Source organism: Columba livia, chromosome 3, assembly GCF_036013475.1.
Source record: "Columba livia isolate bColLiv1 breed racing homer chromosome 3, bColLiv1.pat.W.v2, whole genome shotgun sequence".
NCBI classification, from domain to species: Eukaryota; Metazoa; Chordata; class Aves; order Columbiformes; family Columbidae; genus Columba; species Columba livia.
The window spans coordinates 67,024,891-67,045,383 of NC_088604.1; the positions used below are offsets into that span (position 1 = coordinate 67,024,891).

At 38.2% G+C, this 20,493-nt stretch overlaps 1 protein-coding gene across 3 annotated transcripts in view; it reads right to left on the minus strand.

The window, feature by feature from the left end:
• Positions 1-341: 341 nt before the first annotated feature.
• ESR1 (estrogen receptor 1) overlaps positions 342-20,493 on the minus strand; it is a 160,568-nt gene continuing 140,416 nt past the window's right edge. For 2 of the 3 annotated variants that reach the window (XM_065055290.1, XM_013368702.3), the window contains 3 exons: positions 13,938-14,071; positions 6,978-7,161; positions 342-5,608 (listed from right to left, as the gene is read on the minus strand). In XM_065055290.1, the coding sequence (XP_064911362.1) occupies positions 5,374-5,608; positions 6,978-7,161; positions 13,938-14,071 (553 nt within the window). In that variant the 3' untranslated portion in view covers positions 342-5,373. 3 annotated transcript variants of the gene reach the window in all.

A 20,493-nucleotide genomic window follows, 5' to 3' on the forward strand; every position in this document is an offset into this window, starting at 1 on the left:
ATTCACACTATTTGTCTCTTCCACCATAATCTGTTTCACAAGCTAAAATAAGGAATAGAAAGCATATAAAATACTCAGGACATTACAGCATATAAAGTACAAGGTACTTAGTGCCTTCCCTGGTGTCATTAGGAATACTAGACTAGGCTTAACACACACTCTCTGATGTTCTTTGGGAAAGATGAAGAAGCTAATTAAGAAATGTCTTTCTTAGATGTATGGAAACAGACACATTCTGTTTCTGTAAAAAAACAGGGTACCATTTTGCTTGTTACTGGAAAACAATAAGCAGAGAAGCGTATTTTTAAAACTACGCAAAAGATAACAAATGAAACAAAGTGTTCTGGTTAATTCTTTATTTTCAACATCAAATACATTGATAAAAATCTTGCACCAATCAGCTGGCCTACCAGATTTTTCATTTAGACTTTTAAAGAACTTTTTTAGGTGCAAAACAAGGGAGGAAAAAAAAAAACAAAAAACAAACAAACAAACAAATAAAACACCAAAACAAAGACATCAATAATTTTATATGCATCATTGAAAGAACAGAATACTTCAACAAATACACTATGGCAGCTGAGCCTATACCAAATAAAAGACTTTCAATTGACAGGCTACATAGTGCACACAAAAGCATTTGTTTTATAGTATATACAATAAGGTGATACATAAAGTGGCTTGTTAATGCAAGTCTCATGACCAGCAGTCTATCCCTTCATTTTCCAATGGGCACTTTCTGAAGAAACAGACTTCTAATTATAGGCACACAGGAGTACAGAGCATACTAATTTGCAAGATGGCAGCATATATATTTGTTAGTTTGTTTCTTTAGGCACATCTGAATGCAAAAGATTTTTTTTAGACTTTTTTTTTTTTAAACACAGTGCAAAACTGAATACCCTTATGGGCAACAATCACTTTGAAAACAGCTTTCAGGATATAAAGCTATCTACATTTGAAAGATGAAAGAGAATTGGGAGTAGAAAGGCTAGGACACTAATATAAAGGAAATATTAATTTAAAATTTTCAGATCAATTTGAGATTAAGCTATAATTGCAGGTGACAGCAAAGACTAGTTTCTATTGCAATACCATCGTTAACATGATCCTTCTTTTATATCTGTTGAATTTTTTTCTCTAAAGCTATATTGCGGCTGTAGATAGCATTGAAAATAGCCATCTCTTTATTCAAAGTAAGAAATGCACTTCACATAAACTCAGCTGATAATACCTTATATACAAAATCCCATTAGCTTCAGGTTGGGTTGCATCTTAATTTTAAAGCAGGATATTATATACACAAGAGAGGCTTGCTATATTCCTACCAAAGCCTGTGATAAGACTAAGGCCCAGTGAGGCAGAATTTTTACTTTGCTGGTAGTTTGCTTGATTTTTAACATATGGCACAACTCCTAAGGAATCAGTCGGCATCAGCTGGAATGGATGGAGGCTTCAATACAAAGAAAGTTGGAGGATAGAGGTGTGATCTGGGTTTTTTCTTTTCTTTTTTCCATTTAAAGTCCGATGATGTGATGACAGTCCTTGAAATAACCTTAGGAACTCAGTTAACTTTTTTTTTTTAATTGTATTTTTAAATTATTAAACTCTTCAGTGTACAGAAGGAGAAAAATCATCAAGAGATGTCACTGAAACATAATAGTAAATTTACAACAAACACACACCAAGAAACTCTCATTAAATTATTTTACACCAGTACAAATCCTACTGCCCCAATGGGGAGATTTACCTGAGACAAAGTCTGCAACATCACAACATGGCTCGAACCACTACAAACCAAAGTAGCTTTCACATATTGGTGGAAACTCAGGCACCACTAAGTGCTTTGCATCATATTTCCCCTTCCTGCCTCCTTTTTGTAATAATTCAGTAATGACCATATTCTCAGGCAAAGCAAGTTCATCTGGTCTGTTTTGTTTGGCTTGTGCTGGTATTCCATTGCCTATGTTTCTAGGGGATCTTTTGGTTTTTGTTGTGTGGTTTGTTTGGTTTTTTTCTTTTTTAAAAAACTTCATGTATAAACTTTATAAAATAATTCTTTCATTAGCTGTCCAGAGACATCACTATGAATGTTTTGGTAAAAGCATAATTAGCTGCCTTAAATAGTTTTATTTCTTTTTTTTTTTATATATGATATATATTTTTGTTTCATATCCAGCACCAGGTATTCAGGTAGTACTGGTTTGTCAGCTGCAAATATAAAGTATATATGTATATATATATATACACACACACACATATAGCATCCTGTGAAATAACAGTTACCAAATGTCAGGCACAATTGTTTGCATACACAAGAGCATAATTCATAATTACATAATAAAAAGTTGTTGCCATTTTTGTATCATAGACTTTGTTAAATCAATTGAATAGCTACATTCAGCTGTCTGATATGTGGACAATCATCTTTATAGATAACTACGGGAAGATTACTATACTCAATAAGGTGCTACTTCAGTTAGAATATAGTGGACAAGTTAATGCCACAGATCCTGAAACTGCCCCAAGGTAAATTAACGTATTACTGGGAATCACTGTTTTTCTTTCCTGGATTCCTTTCACTGTTGTCACCACAAACATGGGAGGACTGGTTGAATCTAAATTATTTCCTTTCAAGGACTGAGCCTAGGAAAACATTCACAATTAAGACTGTGAGCTGACTGATTATTTCTTATGTTCCAAGACACTTTATGATACCCTTCTGTTTGCTGCACACCACTTCAACTCACGCTTATCCAGCTTCACCGGCAAAATCTGTAGAGTGCAGTGGTGCTTGCCCTATGTAAGTACCATGAGAATCTAACTCTCTGTTGGGAGTTGCTCTCTATGAACGACTTCTTTTTCCTTCTGGCTAAATTTACACTTGAATCAATGTAATGAACTCTTCTGGGATGTAGGAAGGGAGGCATGCATTGAAACCAATTTGCCTTGCAGCTTATGAGCTTGATCTGTGTGTTCCATCACAGAGAACACCAAGTTGCATGTACAGTATTTAAAAAGCAGCTCTAACACACACTAGGCTACAAGTGAATAAGGATGGTGTAAGCACATAAGTATAACTACAGGGATTCCTGTACTCTGTTCAGATCTTTTAGCCTGCACTCATTTCAGGGCATTCATGATTTTTCTAATAAATTTGAAAACCAGCTACAAAACAAAATGTGCATTTTCTTTCAAGGCATTTAGGAGCTTTCCAAAAGCCCTTAGGTACCAAGTTTGAGTGCACACACACACACAGACACACACACTCTTACTGAATACACAAAAAGACAAATTTTTTGGCACATTTAGAAAAAAAGTACACTATAATATGCATCAATAAAAGGCCTGTTAACTTACAGTGATTGCTTCACATGCTTAGGCTTGCACATTTTTTGAGGAATCTTCTCAAAGGCAGGTAGCATCTAGCTTCAGACTTTGTGCATATCCTTGGATATCTACATGAAACTGTTATAGACATCATTATGAACATTCACTAAATAATTGAATCCTTGACTTGGAGCACAAACTCATCCTATGCCCTGCTGCCTTGACAACTGCTATGTAACTCAATCCCACTGCACACAGACTGTGTGTAACAGGGAGCATAATCAGACATAGGCACTCCTGTACAGCATTAGTTGCACTATTTCCTATATTTAGTTACTACAGGATAGTCCAATCAATGTAATCTAACATAAAGGTTTCAACTATAGCAGTAAAAGAAGCATCCCTGAACCCTTCTCTGGCACTGTGCCCAGCTGCTATGGAGGAGCCTATGCACGTGCTATGAAACGTCCTTGCTGGCAGGGTGGTCGCTTCCAACCAGCTATTGGAACAGTCCCTGGTCTGTGCTAACACCAAAACTGCACCTGGAAACCAGAAGTGCAGATAGCACAGGCAAAGTTTATCATTAGACTAATAAAATATCCCCAGCATATGTAATAGTCACAGTCCAGTACCCAGCAACGTTCCCTGACACATTTAATTTTCTAGCATAGAAGTAGTTGAACAGCAGCACCAACTCCTACTTTGAAGAGCACATAGTATGGAATTCTTCAGTCTCTCTCCTTCATGTCTTGCTGAAACTCTTGATGTCGGTGGACCTTTTGTATATTTACAGTTGGTCTGAAGAATCTGACTAATGCTTATGAAAAACAGTTATACACATGCATGGAGAAAGCCAGATTTATCTTCCTGGACATGCAGTCCCAGAGTCTTCACCATATCTGAGGCTCATTGGCCAGTTCTGGTGACACAGGTGAGCTGGCTCTTAACAGGGGTTTCTGAGCATGCCCCAACAAGAGCCAAAGCAAGCCAAGGCACTGCAAAGCCTCCTGCTCTGGCTGTGCTGCCAGCCCTCCCATGCTAGGCCAGGCCATGCTCTACCAAGTGGGACAGGCCCATCCCACCCTGCTGTGCCAGTCTTGCACAGGCATCCTCACCCCCCTGGCTTGTAGCACAAGCAAAGGACAGGGGGAGATTTTTTAATAAAAGAGTGCTGGATGATATACATGTGTGAAGACTTTTTTCTTTTTTTTTTCTTTTTTGTTTTTTAAGACCTGATGATTTTTGTAATCATCTAGTCTCATTTAAGAGTAATTGTCTATGTTATCACTGTTTGTTGTGTTGCCCTTGATTTACACGCTGCCAGGCAACAGAACAATTTAATTTTGTAGGATCAGACAAGATACACACAATGCCATTTGGCTAGAGGATATGGTAAGGAGGCCTGAAAGTTTGGTCATGAGAGGGAGTTGTTTGGTGATGTAAGCCAGCAAGGTAAACCAGTATTGTTTACAGACAGGAGTTCCTTTCTACTGTAGGAAGAAGAGAGGCAGGAATCTAAACTCCCAAGACAGTCACTAGCAGTTCAGTTTCACTAGGATGCCAACGAACTTTCCATTTAACCCCCAAAAAAGTCATCCAGAATCTCTTTTGGTCGGAAACTGCTTCAAAGTTTCAAGCAAGTAAAGGATTAAGCAAGCTCAGAATTTGGGGCAGGTATCAGCACAGACTACCACTCATGAAGAAGTCAATACACATGGGTGTATGGCCTATTAATAGATAGCAAAATAAACATTCAGTTTAGATTAGGACTTACCCAATTTACATGCAAAATTAAATTAAAAACACTGCAAAATTTAAATCAAGTTAGCCTGACAATCCTTGCTGGCTGTCCATAGCAATGAAATGTCTTCTGTTTAGGATAAGCAATCAATTCAGGCAAGCACTTTACAAACACTCAAATGGAAATTGCAGGTGACTTTTGTCATTGGAGTGTTTACACGGGTGGCACTATAGAAGAAATGAAGCATGAGCTAAGTAGTACGCTGCTGGGTTTCTCATACCATTGTATATGTTGACTTTTGTTTATATTGTATTCTGCATATTCTCCTCTTCTTTGCTATTTATATAAAAGGACTGCAAGGAATGAGATGAAGCTGATGCAGTTGTCAGTTGGCTCCGGTTCTCCTCTTCCGTGGGTGCAGCACTCCTGGCTGCTGGGGCGTGCAGTCGGTGAGCGTCCAGCATCTCCAGCAAGAGATCATAGAGTGGAACTACATTTTTGCACTTCATATTGTACAGGTGCTCCATTCCTTTGTTGCTGTGGGTTGTAATGAAACAACGGTTACTTTCCAAATATGCTACAGGGGAAACAAGCTATTAGCTAATAATATCTCTAAGGTTCAAATAAATTCCATTTTGTATAAAATAACTAACTTAACAGTGCTGTTGCTGTATGCTCCTGCTACAGTTAGCAGAATAAGGCACCTTCAAAGAGCATTTTGGACTGCTTATAAGCAAGTTCCCTTCTAAAGGTGGCTCTTTTTTTCTCCTTTGCCTAAAAGGTAGCCTAGACCATATGGAGTCCTGATTTAGTCACTGTGACTAAATGGGTGGGATGAATCTTGGCTTTCCTATAGTAAAACCTAAAATATCAGATTTTTCTCCTAGAAAACAACTTCAGCCAATTTGTTAACAACTGCTCACTTGTAATTCACAAAACATGGGAACATGAATTGATATCGTATCTGGAACTTCCTTAATTGTATAAATTCTTCTTAAGGGGAAAAAAAAAAAAGAAAAAAAAAGAAGGATGATTAACATGAGGACAAAGAAACTCCACAAAAAGACAGCAGTAAAAAAACCACATGCACAGGCTCCTTTACTTTTTCCTAAAGATCTCAAGCCATCCAAGAGGTAAAAACTGCATGTTTCAGCTTTACTAGCTATGATGCGGTTTTTACTCTAATTTTAATTTTATTAACTGAAATAATTAAAATTTAAATCTCTGTAACAATATATCCCTTCATAAAAATTAAATTTATACTGTATCTTTGTGTAGACTTGCTGTGTTGTTAATACTCCAGCCACTGAACAGCTACCTTAAGAGGTAATTCCATTTGGGAGAAGCATTTGCTACAACTACTAAAAGAGTGCTTCAGACATGTCACCTCTAATTAGCAAAGGGCACAGTCCTCTAAATTGGGATTCAGTGCATCTGCATTTATCCTCACCCATAAGATACACATAATTACTCTAATCTCTTTTCTAAAGTGATTTGCAATCAAGGCGCTTGTGAAAAGTGGCTACATAAAAGTGATAGTTTTATTAAATCTTATCAGAGACTAAAGTTTGCAGAACTAGGCTACTGCTATTTTATTATTCTACTCAGTGCCTTTCAAACAGAATAAAAGATTCATATAACATTAAAAGAAGGTAAGTGTTTAAGGCACTATCAAAACAATAAGGAACAGAAAACCAAAAGAAACAACAGGGAAAACATTTACTCCTTTCACACCATAATCCACTGTACTGTTTTCCACATGTTCAATACATCTTTATGGAAAGCGAACATACATATGTTTCTTTTGTAACAGCTCTACACACAGTTTGTACTCCTATCTGTCTGTGAAGGAAAAGCGTGTGTCTGCATTTGTGAAACTGCCCTTGCATGGGACCAGTGTTCTCACCTCATGTGTCTGATGTGAGAGAGGATGAGGAGGAGCTGAGCCAGTCGTCTGTGTTGCTGCTGCAGAGAAAGACCTGACTTAGCCATTAAGTGTATCAGAGTGTCTGTGATTTTGTCCAGAACACGGTGAATATAGTCTCTCTCTTCCAGGGATTTTAAGGTGCTGGAAAGAAAAGTGTACACACCTGGAGTAGGAAGGGGAAAGAAAACAAACACACCACAGACAAAAATTACTTTGATGGAGTCAGACTTGCCCAAGGTATGCCTTGTGTCTGGCTTCTTCGGCTGTGTTAAACTACAGGAGCTGACTGTGTGCAAACCCTCCTGCTCGTCAGCCAGGTCACTGGTTTGAATGACCCTGGAGCTTGGATTAGTCACTGCGGGCAAAGCAGTAGGATGAAGACGGTGCCTCTTCCCTGCCCAGGCCCGTCCACAGCCTGGGCCAGGTGGCAGGGGACACCGGTAGCCTGCAGCTAGACTTAACTGTGAGCCGCACTCTTCTGTCGATCACTCAGCTCCGAAACCTTGAGGAGATGCTGTTGCCCCTTGAGAGCTCTGCAATACTTACTAACCAGCCCAGAACTGGGCAGTTTTTCCCATTTTCTCTGCTGTTTAATGTCTGATTTCTAGTGAATTGCTAGTCATTCTAGAACAGAATAATAGGTTACCACAAAACATGTAAACAAAACTAGGTGGTTTTTTATGTATGCTTGCCTCATTAAAACCCTCCCAACCAATTAAGAGCCTCGAAAGGTGTACTCCTTCACATACAAAACAAAGTCTCTTTTAAAAACAATGTCCAAAGCAACCTATGTGAATTTAGCCATCTTGCATTGCCTACTGCTGAAAGTTAGATGCCTGGAGATTTGGACAAGAAGGAAGTTTTTCCATAGATCAGAACACCTTCAAACTTGTCCTGCAACAGTCTGTCTACATCTTCCATGAAACACCCTAGCCCAAGCATAAGAGCTTTCACCAGTAGCAATTCTTGGGTGCGTGAAGCACATCAGCTTTCTAAATGGGAAATTCTAAACTATTTTGCACTTTTTAATCTTGAGTTTGTTCTGGACAGCAGCACACAGCCATGTAAATCAGGTCTCAACAGCACTGTGCTGCCAAAAGACAGCTCTTGCATTCAGCACCAGTTTTTTAATTTTTTGGACTGAGCCCATAACTCTAAATAGCTCATATTACTAAAATCCATTCCTTAGGCAGCAAAAGCTTAAGATGAATATACGGTAATACAATCAAACTGGCTTGGTCATGGTATGTTCATTGCCCTGTTTCTATAAAGTACTTGACAAATCCTGTGCTTTTGCTCTTCTGCATCAGCTCCAAGAAGAAATTTGGATTTTGTCCTTGGAAAAAATGGTTTCTGGAACTATTTTCACTTTGCTTTTCTTTAAAACATCATATATAGCACAATATGCAATGCAGTTGGTGATATTAAGAAAAAAGACACATGCTAACATGCATATGTACACAAACAGACATATACAAACTAACTTTTTTGTATTGTTTTTAGCCTGGGGGTTATACCATTGGATTTTAAGATAAGAATATTTTGCCATGCATCTGAGCAGTCAGGGAAACAGATCTTTTTTTGTCATCTCCTTGGCATACCTTTCCTCCTCACATCATATTGGTACTTCAAGGACCTGACACGTAGAACTATTGTAACCTGCAAGTAGGTTTTATGACTTTGGGTCTTCTGTACTAAAATGAAATCTAAATTTGTGTTTGTGAACATCAGTGTGTCTCTGTGAAAGAGAGTGCTTAAATAAAATAAAATAACTCAAACACGGCACAACTTCTGTAAACTAGCAGTCAGAGCTCTTAATTTTGATAGCCAATATTGCTTCAAATTTTATATAGATAGATAGTACAATGGCCTTTTTTCTTACCAAGATTTTTATGATTACTATGAATTTTACTGAAATGAATTCAGCAAAGAGAAACAGCTCCTGGGGCTTTTCGCAGATGAATGAGTCTTAACAACGCTCATATATGCCTACTGATAATACCAGGCTTTATAGTTTAGCAGGCACCTGTAGGGGTAAGATTCTTGAATATTACTGACAAAAGACAGTCCATTAGAAAGAAATGTTAGTCTCATAAACCCACAGTGCCTCTGAAGCAGTTTGCCTCAGTCAGAGGATGCCATTGTGCCCTTGTAGCAATAATCTTTAGCTTCATAGCTTTGAAACTAGTAAAAGAAAAAAAAAAAAAAAAATCCGTTAGGAGGAACTGTTTCTCACCTAGGTCTAGTCCAGAAGCTATTAAAAAGTATAAATCAAAAAAAAAGCACTCCCCCAAAAATGTAGAGATTTCAGGGGATCGCGAGTCAATAACTGCCAAGAAAAATGATGGTTGGTTTTCCTTTCTGTCCCCCTGGTGATTGCTCCTGCCCCAGGCCAATGACCAGAAATTTCCCCAAAAGAAATGCCAGTTATCTATCACACACATACACAAATAAGCAGAGTTTTGGAACAAGAGTGCAGAAAATTGTTCTAGCAAAATGAAATTTAACAGTCTCAAAGGCCTTTCCAAGCTCTGAAGCTGAAAATAAACCTAAATGGAATAGCTACCAGGTTGTTTTCCAGCCCTCTCTGTAGGCCAGCCTTGTAAAACATAACAGGAGCAAGAACAGAGAAAGCACAACCCTACAAACCAGTAAAGCCTCCCAGTTTGTGGCCACAACATGCAGCTACTCACAGAAGAAGGTCCCTTGGGGACTGCCAAGAGCAACTGTGCCAGCTGTTGACACATAGTGATACAGCTTTATATATGTCAATGATATATATAGAGTGATATATTTTTGCATATTGATGTAGAGGGGAACGCCCTCTACATCTTTCCTGTCACAACAAACCCCAGTTTAAAATATCTTTACATTTAGAGTTCAGGCTCACAAACGATACCCAAGGCTCTTCTTCCCCTTCCACCAAGCCCCATTGCTCTGCATCTCTGTCAGCCAGGCTGAGTAATGAGCAAATTCAGCTCTGTACCATGCACTTATGCAATCCTCCAGCCCCCAAAATACAGAAATAAATAAAAAGCACAATTTAACAGGAGCTGGAAAAATCAGAATAAAATAATAACAGTCACATGGACTGAGGTATCAGGAGGCCTTCAGGATGTACAAAATCAGCTAAATCTTTCCATCTCTGTGGACTAACCAGCTAACTAATTAGGTAAATCAGCTGCTAAGGCAGACGTGACCTACATCTTTGTCTACAAAATGAAAGGCTGTTGTTTGCCACATAGCACCACTCCTGTTTTCAGACACACCTAAAACATCTGGCATCATGTTGCACTTTCATGTTTCTAATACTTATCTTTCAGTGCTAAGAAAAAGCCCTTTAGTATTGAGCAGAATGTGTTTTTTGAAAATACAGTTTTGCTTTTTAGTCGCAAGATTTAGTGCTGTAGTTTTCAAGGGGCAACTTCTGGTTTGTTATTTAGCTAGAGACAATGCTGTCCTTGTTGTTACAGACATTCTGTCGCCTTGATATCTCAGGAAAAATTTGGAAGTAGTATAAATGTATATTTTGCTTTATAAACAAAACCTTCCATCTTTTCCACATGCACTGCGTGAAGCTAAAAAGATTTGCTTTCATTTTGCCCAAGACCACATAGAAAAGGAGTGTAAAGATACTAAACAACCTTGAAAGATGTTACCAAAAGAAAGAGAAAATAAATGTCCAACAACAGCAATAAACAGCACTACCTCAGGAGAGGAGACCAACAGATGTCCAAGGATTTAATAAAGAAATGTTTGTGTACACTCAGTGAATTAAATCCACACAAAGCTTCAGAATGCAAATGCAGACTGCTTTTAAATATGAAATGTGGCATAATTAGTCCAATTTGTTTAATTAATCCACTTGTTTAAATCCTTTTGAGATCAGCTAGTTTAATCATAGGCATATGTGTAATAGATAGCATAAGAGCAAAAAATTCATTGTGTGTTTTTCTGCTCTTTCTTTAGTAGAAGATTTGCACGTGTTTGCATAGATCAAAAAAATTCAGGTTAATGGAGGCTTGGAAGTCATCTAGTTCAACCTCCTGTTCAAATAGCAGTAACTTCAGGGTTTGGTGAAGCTGCTCGGAGCTCTGTCCAGCTGCGTTTTGAGTATCTCCAGAGAGGAGACCCTACCATCTTTCTGGCCAACCCGTTCCAGTACTTAATATCCCACTGGGAAGATTTTTTTATTCTGTTCATCTAGTCAGCATCTCCCTTGCTGTGGTTTGCCTCCATTGCAGCTTGTCTTTCCTCTTGCACCTCTGAGAAGAGTCTGGCCCTGGCTTCTCCGTAACCTGTTCTTCAGCTGTCTGAGGACTGCATTTAAACCCTCACTTAGCCTTCCCTTTTTCAGGATGAGCAAAACCCATCTCTCTCAGCCTCTTCTCATGCGTGATGTACAATCTGTACTTCACAGAACATAATATTTCATGTCTGTCCAACACCTTACCTAAGGAGTCTGGCTCTATTCTGTGAAGAAAAGCATCTCAGAAGACGTTTTAGACCATCTGTGCCAAACAACACTTACATAGCTATTACATATACCCAAAATTATGCTACTTGGTTATCTCTATAACACAGTCCAGCCTCCTAATTTGGGCATCTAAAGGATGTGACTGTCAAGAACCCATGCCCACATTCCCACTGCCTAGTACTTAAATCTTCAGACAGTTATAAAATTAGTTGGTTATAGGAATGCAAAAATTGAAATGTAAAATTAATTTCCTTTATGCATAAAGGCAATTACAAGCAATACAGACACACATTCTGCAGCCATATATACATACACATTCAATTTACAGTGTACTCAGATATACGGCAATAAGTACAGTATTCAAGCCAGAGCAATACATGACACGCTTCATAACAATCATATAAATTTATCTCATCGTGAACCTGTAACAGCTCAACCTGAACCATGCCCTCTGATCTATCAGCATCAAGACTCTCATAAAGCCTTCTGAGCAGCTATACATTTTCATTTAATGTAAGAAAAAAATTCCACACCCAGAATCAGATCACTCATCAGATGAACTCTGATCTCCTACCATGCAGAGCACCACTAATTCAAACCTGCTGAATATGAACCTTAAGGAATGAAATTCTCATATCTCCTGGCCTCACCCAGTGGTCCCATCTCTTACATGCAGAGGGAAATCTGCCTCTGATTATCATTGACTTGACTTGCTATATTTTTATTTTTCACAATTTTTCCTTAGAGGAGTCTTGAAACAAAAAATCCCATTAACAGGAGTGAGATATGCTTATGAAAGATACCTTGTGATATCTGGCAGAGCTTTGTCTCAATAACAAATGAAGTTTTCTGGATCCATATTAAATTCAGCAGTGGGACAAAAACTCTCAACATCTTGGTTTGAAGTCTTCATGTTCAAGACATGAACATCTAACTTACTCAAACTTGTGAATCTATTTCTTTTTTAATTCTAGTTCATTATTTCTATAAATCAGTTATATATTCTAGATTTATTTAAGAGGATAATTATACTTGAACATTAGCTAAACATCTGGAGAAACATCACTTTTCAGGATTAATATTTAACTGTAGGAAATATTCTGTTATAATTATCAGCACAATAAAAGAGGAAAAAAAAAAAGTGAAACAGCAATTACAATTTGCCACACCTTGCTATCCAAGATAAACACAGTAACCCTTGATTCCTAATACACCAGGTGCTTGCCTCGGATGTCACTTTTTGGTAACTGGTGACAATCTAAACCACATTAATTTCTCATAGAACATAAAGGAAATATTATATATTTGGTTGTGTAACATATAGTCTTGCTTGAACTTTTTTTTCTTTCCAGCAGACCAGGTCCCGGTTTCCATGAAGGAAGAAGTGCCTGATCGATAGAGCAAAGTCTGCTGTGTTTCAAGTCAGCCTTAACTGAATTAGTGTTTCATGCAACTTGGGCACGTGATCTGTTAGACTACTGGATAAAAAGGACATACAGCCTACCACATATGCTATTTTCTAGAGGTTGGCACCATCTACAAGTTCAAACCCAACAGGAAAAGGGGAGACCAAGTAGGTAAATCCTCAGGGCTGGGAAACTGACATCTTCAGTCATTAGGTAACAACTTCACAGAGAACTGAGTCTAAAATTTTGACTTTGGTACATACATTATTATTTTAGGCCTCTATCATTTCTGTGAGAACACCATGGGCCTCATTCCTGTATTTAAAAATAAAGTGTCTGGACTTTTTTCTAATTTCAAATAGAAAAGGATCCTCTGGTGTGCAACAGAAATTTTCTGTCACATGCCTCAACTTGAATTTGCTTATTTCAATCATCTCATGCAGAATTCAAGTCAGCTAACCTTACATATTTATACCTATACCTACACTTGTTATCTAGTTGTCTACTTTTGAAGTGTAGTTCATAATAAGATTTACAGCTCAAAAATACTTATTTCATCAACTATAAAGGAAGCAGAAGGTGATAACATAGTATTAGATGCCTGTTCTTTAATATAAACTAAACTAGGATAAACTCAGCTACATTTTTGCTATTTTTCACTTTATTTTGCCATCATCAAAAAAAGGAAGGTCTAGATTTACAACTGAGCATTGCTTTTGGATGCTCTGCATGTGGCTCCAGATACTTCAGTGTCATGTAATCAGAGCTTTAAGACCTTCCAGCACCTAGGTCAAAACTGCTCTGATTGCCCTTCACATCAGCTGTATGCAGTGTGCCTGCTATTTACTGCATTAATTTGCTGGGTGCCATCTACCCCACTGAACAGGTTTTCCAACTTCCATCCCTGTCTGGTGGCTCTGCCTGAGTCTATGTTGACGGCCCCATTTCGATTGCTGCTGTCTCAAAATGGAAATGTCATTAGCAATAAAAAGCAGCATTCAACCCCGTGCAGAAGCAACCACAGTCACCCAAGTGACAGCAACACGCACCACTTACCAGAATTGAGCAGGATGATGGACTTAAGGCACACAAATTCCTCTCCTTGAAGGTTCATCATGCGAAACCGAGCAGCAGTAGCCAGCAGCATGTCAAAGATTTCCACCATGCCTTCTACGCATTTCCCTTGATTCCTGTGGGAATACCAGCAAGGGGGAGATATCCACAGCTTTAACCTGGTGGCAGCATGAGCTTTTCATCCCCCTGGATCATTCCCCTCCAATTTGATTTCATCATCTCACTAGCTATCACATGACTTGCTACTCTATGCTCATTTGGTGTATGTGTGGTTACAAAAGCATAGTTCTCCGTATCCCACAAAAAAATTAATAAATAATTAAATCCTATATTCCCCCCAAAATTCCAATTTCGTTAACTCATCACCAAGAGGCATTACTGTGGTGGAACATATGAGATCACCATAATCAAACCTTTACGTTGAAGAACATTTGTTTAAAACTACATCTTGTTGTTGTTGTTGTTGTTGTTGTTGTTGTTGTTGTTTTTGTATTGTGCTTGTGTTACTTTGTTTCCTCTTTTTTTTTCCCTCTTTAACTGAAATAGCCCCAATTCTTTGCATTTGTCCCTCCATAATGTTTAGTACTTGTTTCTACCTGGCCTTGCAATCTGTAATGTTCCAATACACTTCTCCTACTTTTCTTATATCAGCATAACGCCTCCTCAAATAAAACCAAAATCTTGTCTGTATCACTGATTCTGTTTAAAACTATCACTTCACTGAACAAACCAGATTTTTTTTTTCACCTTAAAGCATTAAACAAAGCTATTGTCTTAAGCTACTGAAAAATCTTCACATGTTCATTGAAAGTGACAATTAACCACCTCCCTCTGTTCACAATAGTAGGTATTCTCACTCACTAATTTTTATCTTGCACACCCAACCTGCAGTTCAAGAATTAATGCAGATTTTGCTTACTTTTTATGAAAATTTTGCCTGCAGATTTTCTGGTCATGGAATTTTAGATCATTTACATTGCTACCTTTTACCAAAAAACTACCTACTTTTACTTTTATTAGGACTTCCTGAGGAAAATTTTAACATGTAAGTTGGAATGATTGATCAAGTCTGCTCATTAAAAATAAACTTATTTTTTAGTTACAGCTTTTATGAACAAAATTTTGAAGATCATTGCTATAGAAAATGCAAAAGAAATTTCAAATGATCAGATGGTTATTCCACTACAGTTTCTAATGCAAACACAGATTGAATATCTACTAATTTTATGGTAACAAAAACAGTGCCAACTACTGGCACGGACACACCTGCCTCAGTCCTCACATAGCTGTGCTGTTGAGACCTGTAGCTAATGCCTAAGCCCACATCATACCCACAGATAGTCACCTTCCTTATGGACTACGGTCTGAGAATTTCTTTGCACTTCTCAATCATGTCTAAACATAAAACTGTGACAAAGACAGCAAAGGGATATCTGTGAGCACTTGTGCACCTCCTTTCAAGATCAAATCCCTATTTAGCTTAATTTGGTGCTTGAACTTAAATCTTCGTCTCCCTCAGCCAAGAGCAGTGCCTATAAGCCAGTAAGTGTGGCATGTGACAGAAGCTATTTCATCTGTTTTCAGAGATATCTAAACAAAGCAGGACAGTATCAAGAAAACACAGTGAGAGACACTCCCTTAAAATAGCCAGTAGGGTGCTAGTAAACATACAGTAATATTTGAAAACATGGGATCCTTAGCAAGTTTTCCAGCCACTGTTACAACAGCACATGTTCTCTAACTTGTCTGTGAGGAAGAGTTGAACCAGTCTTGGTACTGAAAATAGTAGAAAGGCATGTTTGATAGTGAGGATGGGTTGCTCCTTCTCACCTTGGGTCCTTGTGGGCTACCAGGCCATGGCATGCTGAGCACTCCTATGAAGTGCCTAATTCTCTCCATGCATTTCACTAGTACTCAGCTCAGAACTGTGATTTCCATTGCCTGGCAAGCACCCAGTATAAGCTGCCAACACCTGGCAATGGAACTCTTACGGACTTTTCTGGCTCTTAAAAAATTCACTGATAAAATTATTTTTTAAACTATAGCAGTTTTTCAGGTATGAGCTGTACCATTGATATTTCAAATATTACGTTCCCCTGGCCTTTGGTAAGAAGTGCAGTGTAAAAGGTTGTGGACAAAAATCTAAATCTTAAGATTAGCGGGCAGGCACACTCAATGCTGTGTTCCACATAAAGTGTGTGATGCCTTTTGCACTTTCATTTACAATGCCCTGACCAATGTGCTGGACTAAAGGACTAATCTCAGCCTGGTATATCTGAACACAGCTTTACTGAAATTCACAGTTCTGTCTCTTTTGCCTGAAGGCTGAATCTGAACTCAGATGGGGAATTTTCAATTATTTCAATGATTGGTTATACTGTTCAGTGCTGGATGCAGAGAGCTCTTCAGCAATGACCATCTTGCTGCCCTGTTGAATCCTGCTTAGGCAGAGTAAAGCTGAAAAACATCCTCTGGACATCAATAAAATAAACAAAGGCCAAGTATTATCTAATGGTACCACTGCCAAATAAAAAGATGAACAAAAATGAGGAATTCAATACAAGGCATGAGAATACGAACTACTGTTGCCCCAAAGTCTGTTTTGTGTGTTAAAATTTAAGTCCCATGGAACTAAAACAAATGTGAATTTTTACAGTGGAACAAGTTGCACTGCCTCTGATAAAATGAGTATTTTTTACCTATAACTAGAGAAATATTAACTTTGCATATATAGAGTTAAGCATAGTTTCAGAGGACTAAAAGTCTTTAATACCTTTGCAGTAAACTAAATAATGCCCCTAACAAAAGTCAGTTTACAAATTTAGAATTTCAGGATTACACAGAAAGGAAAAGTTTCAGTGGATCACACAGAAAAAGACTCACATTAAAACAAACAAGCAAACAAACAAACAAACAAACAAACAAATCTTCATGTCTGGCTAAGACATTTAACTGCTTCCTAAAACCCATCAAACAAGTGCTAGCCAATATTCAAAACAATTCAAAATATTACAATCTGAACAAATTGTAAAATTTGCATAGCCAAGGCCACAATTTAAAGAAGTAAGTTATTTGCAAAATGAGACCTTTTAAAATGCTTTGTGGCAACTCCGAAGATGGAAAAGAGCTTTCAATAGCAAATAATAATTATTCCCAGTATATTTTACAAAATTTCTTCCATGGATTCTAGATATTCTAATCAAGTACATCTTGCTGACAGGTATAACCTATGAACTAAAATCTCTAGTCCTGCAACACTTAGTCGATGTGCCTAAATCTCCATGTGTGTCTTTTTCCCACCAACTCAAATCATACAGTAGACGATAAATAAAAACATTGCAATGTCTAAATACTTTCTAATCTCATTCACTTTGCTGGTGAAATACCAGGCTACACCATAAGAAAATGAAGGGTTTCTCTTTACATAGAGTTAAGTACTTTAGATAAAGCTGTATACCTTGCTTTAGGTATTCACATGTGCAAGCAACATGTATCTGCTTTAGTTAGGCAGCAGATACAGCTCCACTGAAATCACTAGGAACTGTAGGAGCTTAGTATGTTTGAAATGCAGGCTTCTAATAAAATCTAGAAGAGCAATCTTCAGTTCTCCTGATTTGTCTTCTAACTTTCTAACATAAGCTGCTAATATTATCACATCTTCACAGCTATATGTCCAGTTGATAGGAAGGCCTATCTAGGAAGGCCTAGATAACATTCCTGAAGGACAAATAAGCAGTAGATTTGAAAATTTTGCTTATCCCATCATCATACTGTTGTCTTTGTGTACTCTAAGTTTACTGAAAACAAAAGCTTGTTTACTGCAAAGTGTCAGGGTATATTCTCACAAGAATCCTTAACACTTGGCTGTTGGGAAATGTTAAGAAAAGTCAAAGCATGTGAATTAAAGGTCTTAAGTTACTGCACGAAAGTACTATGTGCATTAACTTTAGTGAGTCTACGGAATCGCAGCATGTAAGCAAGCTGGAAGGCAACACAGGATGTCTTTAGTCCAACCTCCTGCTCAAAGCAGGGTCAGCTGTGAGCTTAGACCAGCTCACTCAAGGTTTTATCCAGTCTGATCTTGAAAATCTCCAAGGATGGAGATTGCACAGCCTCTCTGAGCTTAATTGTCTTAATCAGGGTTTTTCTGATTTTTGTTGGTTTTGGTTTTGTTTTTTTTCTCCCCTATATACAGTCAGAATCTCCTCTGCTGTAATTTATCAGTCTTGTTTCTCAGTCTCGCATTGGGAATATTTATAATAAAGAACCTTGATAACCTCCTTGTAGAATTTATGTTTGCTATGTTCAAAAGCCATCTCTTCTCCAGGCCGAACAAATCCACCTCTCAGCTCTCTCAGTGAACCTCTATTCACCAGCACCCCAGGTCTTTCCCAGCAGAGCTGATCCCTAGCTTGAATATTGGCAATGGATGAGGTCCAACACAGATGCATTTCTCCTGGCTGAATTTCATGAGGTTCCTGTCAGCCCATTCCTCTGGCTTGTCTAAGTCTGTAGGGCAGCTCTGTCCTCGAGCATATCAACTGCACTCCCTACTTCGATGTCATCTGCAAATTTGAAGACAGTGCACTCCATCTCCTTCTCCAGGTCATTGACCAAGACATTTAATAGGACACATCCCCTGAGGAACTCCAACTGTAATTAGCATCAAGATAGAGTGTGGACCATTAACAAAAAAACTAGTGTTTACACCACAGAAGGCAATCAGGTTGATCAAGAACAATACACTCTAAAACTATGCTAATTTACTATCACCATCTTCTCCTTCTTGTTCACTTAACTTTCAAGAGAACTTGCTCTATGATTTTCCTTGTGATTGAAGTCATACTGACTGGGCAACCTGTAGTTCCCCAGACTCTCTTCCCTGTTTTGGAGAAAAAGTAACTAGGAGCATCTCCTGATCTACACCACCTTTCAAAGATGATAGAAAAACAGCCTTGCAGTGACATCATTCAACACTCTTGGGTGAAGCCCATCCCATGGACTTATATGTGACAAGATTTCTCAAGAATCACAGAATTTCTCAAGAGATTCTTGTCTCAGTCGTCTTTTACTTCTTGAGCCCTGTAAGTAGGTATTAGAACCTAGATTTTACTTAAGTCTTGGAACCAGACACAAAGGGTAGCAGCAGTGGCTCAACACCTGGTTTCTGGTAGGTAATAAATACTTAAGAGGTTGACTCTGGAGCTAATGCTGTTGAACACCTTTGTCAATATCTAGATGATGACAAAAAGTTCATCTTTAAATATATGAATGTTTCTAAACTGGGGCTGGATGGAGGCTGATATACTATGTAGCACAACCTCAGTGCTAAAGGGACCACAGAGGAATTAACCAAGAGAAACCTCACAAAGTTTAACAAGGAGAAGTACAAAATCCTGCACCCATGCATCAGTACAGTTTGGAAAAACACTGGGCTGAGTAGCAGACTTCCTGGGAAATGGAAACCTAGTAAAATACAAGACAATAGCATGCTCTCTTTGTAGATAAGGCAAATTGCATGCTGATTGTGTTAGGAAGAATGTGGCCAGAAGATCAAGAGCAATTATTTCCGCCTCTGCTACTTGATCCTCCTGGAGCTGCACCTGCATTCAGTTTCAGGATTCTAAGCTCAAGAAGGATGTTGGATGTCTCTTGTTGGATGATCAGAGGCAAGAAGCGTGTGGCCTACAAGGAGAGGTTGAATGATTGGATCTGTTCAGTCTGTTGAGAAGGAAATACGTAGGGGCATGACAGACAAAACTGCAGTCTACAGTTACTTGGAGAGGCATTACAAATAGTGTATCCAAGGTGTTTCCAAAAGCAGTGGATGTTATGTCAAAAGGCAACTAATTGCTCTAAGTTGCAACTTGTAAGTTTTGGGCTGGATTGTAGGAGGGTGGTGCAACCATGAAACGGGTACCCAGAAAGGCTGTGTGTTTTCCATCCTTAGAGACTTTTAAGAAAGCTAGACAAGGCCATTGCTGGCCTAAACTGGTGCTGGCAATGGTCTTGCTTCAAGAAGCAGGTTGGACAAAATGATCTGAAAACACTTTCTTTTCTTTCTAAAGTAAATTGTTGGAGAAGATCCCGAGAGAGTTTGGTTTCAGAGGGTACCATTAGAAGCAAGGATTTATTATTAATGTTGAGCTTTTTAACCAAGAATCCAAGCATACAGCCAGCACCTGAGTAAAGAATAAAATCAATCCTTAAATCATACAAAGAAGTTTTGATGTACTAATGCAATGGTAAAAAAACTCCATCACCATATTACAGCCCCTTGGCTTCAGTTTATGCATAAATCTGGCACAGAATATAAAACAGAGAAGAAAAAATAAAATTTAAAAGGTAACCCAACTTTCTCGTACTTCAAAATCTCTTAATCAGTTTAAGCTTGGATTGTATTTTGGAGAAAGGTTTTGAAGGAGTACAATCCTTTCTAGTCATTACAGTCTATTCATTCTCAATTCTTATCTTCTCCTCCTTACATCTCATTCTCAGATTTCTGTTATATTTGGTTAGGATTTATTTCTAATTCATT